Source organism: Papilio machaon, chromosome 17 (assembly GCF_912999745.1).
Source record: "Papilio machaon chromosome 17, ilPapMach1.1, whole genome shotgun sequence".
In the NCBI taxonomy this organism is placed as follows: domain Eukaryota; kingdom Metazoa; phylum Arthropoda; class Insecta; order Lepidoptera; family Papilionidae; genus Papilio; species Papilio machaon.
This window is the reverse complement of record NC_060002.1, coordinates 88555-94841: the sequence shown is the minus strand read 5'-3', so window position 1 is coordinate 94841 and position 6287 is coordinate 88555. Positions and strand designations below refer to the sequence as shown.

Below are 6287 nucleotides of genomic sequence, written 5' to 3'. Positions count from 1 at the left end.
CAAATAGCCGGTAGGGAACTAACACCTCGGTGCCACCACTGTCCTGCTGAAATTGACGACGTGGCACATACCATTTTTGACTGCCCGGCATGGGAAACCGAAAGGCAACCTATAGCCCATATCTTGGACACGACGACACTGACTGGAGTGCTCGACAGTATGTTGCGTAACGAGCACGACTGGCGGGCATTCCAGCAGTTTGCTGAAAATATTCTTAATACTAAGGAAGAAGCGGAGAGGGTAAGAGAGGCTGACCCAGCATCCGCCCCTCTTCGTCAAAGGAGAACGGGCCGGCGCCGGCGCGCTTTCCATCGCCCGGCGTAGGCCATGTATATACATACATATTGGAGATTATATTTACAAATGTTTATATTTATATTTCTATTTTATACTTAATATTTATATAGTTATTTGTGAATATAGATTGTAAGGAGTAGGTGTTATATATATATTTTAATATTTATACACACATAATCATTTTAAGGAGATTATTTACTATTTATGTTATACACCTTAATTAATTAATCAATCAATTTTGTTGTTGTTATATGTAAATATGTAAATATCTGTAAATAAGTAGATTAATTAATTAAGGAGAGCTGCGCAAGCAGCAGCACAGGTCGAAACCCTGGTTAAGGCACTGCTGACACAGGGTGAGACCAATGTGTAAGGTGGGCACGAGGGTTTTTAGTGGGTATGGCCGAACGCCTGTAGGCGAGTCCCACACTCCCTGCGCCATTGCACTGCCCGGCGCAGGGGTACGGAAGTGTATTTTCCCTCTGACAAAAAAAAAAAAAAAAAAAAAAAAAAAAAAAAGGTTAGGTTAGGTTCCACGGACCTGCTCGGTTGTCCGAGTGGGCGGAGAGGAGTACTCCGACGTGGCGCGTCCCCGGGTGGTGGATAGGGGAACGCCCCGGCTTCGGCTGGGGTAGGGCTTCGGCCCCGCGAACCAAACTCTAGGGTCGGTCATCGTGTTGGGTGTTGCACATGACCGACCCACCTGGAGAGGGCCGTCAGTGGTGGGTCACAGCAGTGACTCCGCCCTGACCATGCCCAACCGGGGTCGCACCGGTAGATGCGACGTGGTGGGGCCGCGGGGGGTGTGGGTGGGTACTGGTTTATCCTGCCCATCTTACAGCCCTCGTGGCCGGATGTGGGGTGAGGTCGTGGGGGCTGTGGGTGGGTACTGGTTTACCATGCCCCCTGCGGCCCTCATGGCCAGATGTGAGGAGACGGATGGATGCGTGATGGAGAGGCCGAGGGGGGATACTGGTTTTCCAGTCCCCTCTGCGGCACGTAGAGTAGGGTAGAGGGCGGGCCGATTGGTTCCGCCGGTGGGGGCTGGGGTGGTAGGACAAAAAAGATCCTGCCTCTCTGGCTTTCACCACTTAGGGAGAGGCGCTTCGGCGTCAGACGCGCGGCCCGAGCTTTGGTTATGGCTCAGCTGGTACAAAGCTCGGGTCATTGCGTTAAGGTGGGCATGAGGGTTTTTAGTGGGTATGGCTGAACGACTGTAGGCGAGTCCCACACTCCCTGCGCCATTGCACTGCCCGGCGCAGGGGTACGGAAGTGTATTTTCCCTCGTTACAAAAAAAAAAAAAAAAAAAAGGTTAGGTTAGGTTAGAGTCCACGGACCTGCTCGGTTGTCCGAGTGGGCGGAGAGGTGAACTCCGACGTGGCGCGTCCCCGGGTGGTGGATAGGGGAACGCCCCGGCATATTGCTGGGGTAGGGCTTTTTTCGCCCCGCGAACCAAACACCAACAAACCCGTAAATCCGCACTCAGCGGAAACGGGGGCTCTGCGCACTGAGCGTGGGGCCGCGAGGAAGAAAACCTCTATAAAAAATTACCCGGTGGTGACACCACACTTGGCCGCCCACTGGTCTTTATGATCGGTGGACGCCAAGTAGACCGTAAGTCCGCACTGAGCGGAAACGGGGGCTCTGCGCACTGAGCGTGGGGCCGCGAGGAAGAAAACCTCTATAAAAAATTACCCGGTGGTGACACCACACTTGGCCGCCCACTGGTCTTTATGATCGGTGGACGCCAAGTAGACCGTAAGTCCGCACTGAGCGGAAACGGGGGCTCTGCGCACTGAGCGTAGGGCCGCGAGGAAGAAAACCTCTATAAAAAATTACCCGGTGGTGACACCACTTGGCCGCCCACTGGTCTTTATGATCGGTGGACGCCAAGTAAACCGTAATCCGCACTGAGCGGACCGGGGGCCCTGCGCACTGAGCGCGGGGCTGCGAGGAAGAAAACCTCTCTAAAAAATCACCCGGTGGCAACACCACACTTGGTCGCCCACCGGTCTTTATGATCGGTGGACGCCAAGCAAACCGTAATCCGCACTGAGCGGACCGGGGGCCCTGCGCACTGAGCGTGGGGCTGCGAGGAAGAAAACCTCTCTAAAAAATTACCCGGTGGCGACACCACACTTGGTCGCCCACTGGTCTTTATGATCGGTGGACGCCAAGCAAACCGTAATCCGCATTGAGCGGACCGGGGGCCCTACGCACTGAGCGTGGGGCTGCGAGGAAGAAAACCTCTCTAAAAAATCACCCGGAGGAGGGCACGCCTTCAGGGCGGTGCGGGGCGCGACGTGCACCGAGGTGCCGCCGTGCGCAGTGGAGGGGTGTCTTCCCGCGGGGCTATGCCGGACAGGGCCTCCCATACCGGACAGGCCCGCGGGGAACACCAGCGGACCCTAAGGGGTCGTAGGATGGAGGGCCTTCAAGGTCCTCGGCGCGGCAGGGTCGGTTTGAGTCTTCCGTAAGGCCAAATCAGGCCAGGTCGTGCAAACATCGGAGTGCGGCAGCACTATAAACTGCAGCGGACTTCGGTCGGAGGATGACGGCCTTCAAGGCCGTGCGGGACCTCACCCTGTACCAAAGGCGGTTTCCGGTGTCCGACAACACTGGAAAAAGTAAAAGTAAATGATGGCATCTCCCAAAACACAACTACCCCAGGAGGGTACCTCCGGCACCGCCGGGGGAGAATCCCTCCCCGTGGCTTCGGCCGCGGGCTGCCCCTCGTACTCTGGGGGGGGCAAGGACTGCCTTTCAAATACGACAACAACGACGACCCAGGCTAGGATTATGGAACTGATAGCAAGAGATTTGGACTCAGAAGTAACGAGGCGCCCATCACTGGATGGCGCCGAATTAAAGGAGGTGAGAGTGCGGCTGGAGCGCGTTCCGATCGCGGCGTCTAACGCCCCTCGACAACGCCTACCGGCACTCAGTGATACGTCGGACTCCGACATGGAGGTTGAGGCACCGGAGAACCGTGCAGACCGGCACCCTGGACAATGGGGGAGTCTTGGACGGAAACGACACCGGGATACAGTCGCCGCACCAGGCGACACAGAGACGGGACCCTCGCCCAAAGTGGCAGGTACAAGGAAAGGCCGAGGACGGCCACCGACAACTGGTGAATACGTTGGGCTCGCCAAGGCGAAACAGGAGCTGGCAGAGGCCACCCGTCGCCAACTAGAGTGGGAGGCGGAGAAAGATGTCGCCGAGCTAACGATGGGGCTACGGTCGACCAGAGCGGGGGTCCGACTTTCAGAGACCTCCGCATCTGAACCGGACGATGAAGGCGAGTTGGGCTCCGCAGAATTAGGCGGTCAAATAGAGCTTGGCGCAGCGGCCGTGGCGGCCGTCTGCGAAAAATCAAACAATCTGAAAGGCACATCGAAGAAAGCTCTTAAGGAGGCGGTAGCGCAGATCCGGGCGGCGGCAAAATGTCTGACGTCACGGAACGTTAATGAGGAGACGAGACTGTTGCGAGCGGCCAACTCCCGCCTACAGGCGGAAATGGCCGCACTAAAGAAGGAAGTGGCGGAATTGAAGGCGTGCGTGTCGCAGGCGGGGACGACACCTAAACCCGCCACAGCGACATGCTCGCAATCACCAGAGGAGGAACTGGAGAACCGAATCCTGAGCAGGCTCTCGGACCGGCTCAACGCTCGAATAGACGGGCTAGAGCCGCGCCTGAATCCGGAGCCTCGCCTAAGACCGGCACTGGCTCATGACAGACGCGAGGCGGAAGCCAGACCACCCCCGGCAAGCCGTCCACGCCAAACACCGGAGATGACCCAGGCGGAATTGCCTGAAGTGCGCCTTCCTGAAACAGTCCAATCGGGCTGGATCAAGGTTGGCGCAAAAGGAAAGAAGAAGGCGCCGACCTCTACATCGGCGCCGGCCGCCGCTTCCTCTTCTGCCGCGGCCCAACCCGCCCATCCGGGCCAAAAGGCGAAGACGATAAGGAAGGCCAATAAAAAGAAGAACAAGGCCAAAAAACCAGAGACGGGACGTCCCCTCCCGCCGGCGCCCGCTTCCATGAAGGAGACCATGGCGTCGGTGGTTAAGAGGGGCCTGAGAGAAAAGGCGCCGACTACCACCAGATCGGCGCCCCCGACGAAGAAAAAGGGGCAGGAAAAGATCAAGTCCTCACCTAAGCTGCGGGCCCCCAAGACCTCGGCAGTCGTGGTGACCTTACATCCCACGGCTGTGGAGAAAGGGGTCACATACGCCAAGGCTCTGGCGGAGGCGAAACAAAAAGTTAACCTCAAGGATTTGGAAATAGAGAGCGTCCGCTTCAAGCGGGCGGCAACCGGGGCGTCCATCATCGAAATCCCCGGTGCCACTAGCGCGCCAAAGGCAGACCTCCTCGCGGAGAGGCTTCGCGAGGTCTTCGGGAACGGAGGCGACATCACCGTCTCCCGTCCAACGAAAATGTCGGAGTTGATAGTAGCGGGACTTGACGATTCCGTAACTAAGGAAGAGGTGACAGCTGCGGTTGCGGCCAAAGGTGGATGCGCGGCCAACTGCATTAAAGTAGGCACACTCCGCCAGGAGAGGTCCGGTCTATTTGCCGTGTGGGTTTCCTGCCCCGTTGAGGCCGCCAAGAGGGTGGTTGAGGGGAAGCTCCTCGTCGGATGGGTCTCGGCCAGGGTGAAGCTCCTTGAACGAAGGGAGCTAAGGTGCTTCAAGTGCCTTCACTCTGGCCATGTCAAGGCGCGGTGTACTGCGGAGGTCGACCGGGGGCTTCAGTGCTACCGGTGCGGCCAGTTGGGACACCGCTCCGCAGAGTGTCATGCTGCCCCCCACTGCACACTGTGTGCGGAGGCTGGGAAAGCATCAAATCATCGCTTGGGGAGCAAGTTATGCTCGGCCCCCAAGAAAAGGATGTTCAGCAGGGTATTTGTTGCGAGCAGAGCCAGCCCGCAACAGGCACAACCACCACCGAGCGGTGAAGTAGAGATGGAGACCGAAAGTACTACAAAATAATGACGACGACGGCTACTAAATACATGCAAGCCAACATCAACCACTGCGCCAGAGCTCAGGATTTATTGATCCAAAGCATGGTGCAGTGGTCGATAGATGTTACGGTGGTGACTGAGCCCTACTTCATTCCCACGAGAAACAACTGGGTGGGCGATGACGACGGGCTGGCGGCAATCGCGGTGTCAAGCGACGTCGTTATAAGGAGGTCTCGGAAAGGTCGAGGAGTCGTTGCGGCGTTGTGCGGCGAGGTGATGGTGGTCGCGGCATATTTCTCGCCAAACCGGCCTCTCTCTGATTTCGAAGCGTTTCTCGTGGAAATGGACTCGGTCCTGGCCTGGTGCCGCCCAAACCGGATCGTCGTGGCCGGCGATCTGAACGCTAAGTCCACGATCTGGGGGTGCCCTACCACGGATGCGAGGGGAGAATTGGTGGAGGAGTGGCTTGCCTCGAATGGGCTGGTCGTCCTGAACGTAGGGAACACGGAAACATGCGTGCGGATGCAGGGTGGCTCAATTGTAGACGTGTCCTTCGCCAGTACGGACCTGGCACGAACCGTCCGGGACTGGGCAGTCCTGGAGGGTGTGGAGACTTTGTCTGACCACAGGTATATTCGGTTTGACGTCTCCCCCCTCCCTGGCGGTTCCGGTCCCGGGCGTGTTGCGTCGTCGTCGGAGATCGGCCCGAGGTGGGCCCTCAAAAAACTTGACGGGGAAGCGGCGATCCAGGCGTCTCTGGTCGCAAGCTGGAACCCAACACCGAGCGTGACGGAAGTAGAGTCCGAGTCGCGGTGGCTCCACGAAGCGGTCACGCACATTTGTGACGTCGCGATGCCCCGCGTGGTGCGGCCGCCGGCTCGGACGGCGGTGTATTGGTGGTCGGAAGATCTTGGTCGTCTTCGTGTGTCCTGCGTGTCAGCAAGGCGGCAATACTCAAGATATCGTCGTCGCCGTAGACGAAGCGGGCACACCGAGGAAGAGGAGAGGCGCCTCTACAC

The 6287-nt window shown here is 57.9% G+C and overlaps 1 protein-coding gene across 1 annotated transcript; it reads left to right on the top strand.

The window, feature by feature from the left end:
* Positions 1–2938: 2938 nt before the first annotated feature.
* Positions 2939–5293, top strand: LOC123721891. Its single transcript, XM_045681965.1, has one exon. It carries the CDS (start codon positions 2939–2941, stop codon positions 5291–5293), a length of 2355 nt encoding a protein of 784 aa, XP_045537921.1.
* The last annotated feature ends 994 nt before the right edge of the window (positions 5294–6287 follow it).

Bases quoted from the DNA above. Each gene is read 5' to 3' on its own strand.
- LOC123721891 (XM_045681965.1), top strand. From the start codon at position 2,939: ATGGCATCTCCCAAAACACAACTACCCCAGGAGGGTACCTCCGGCACC.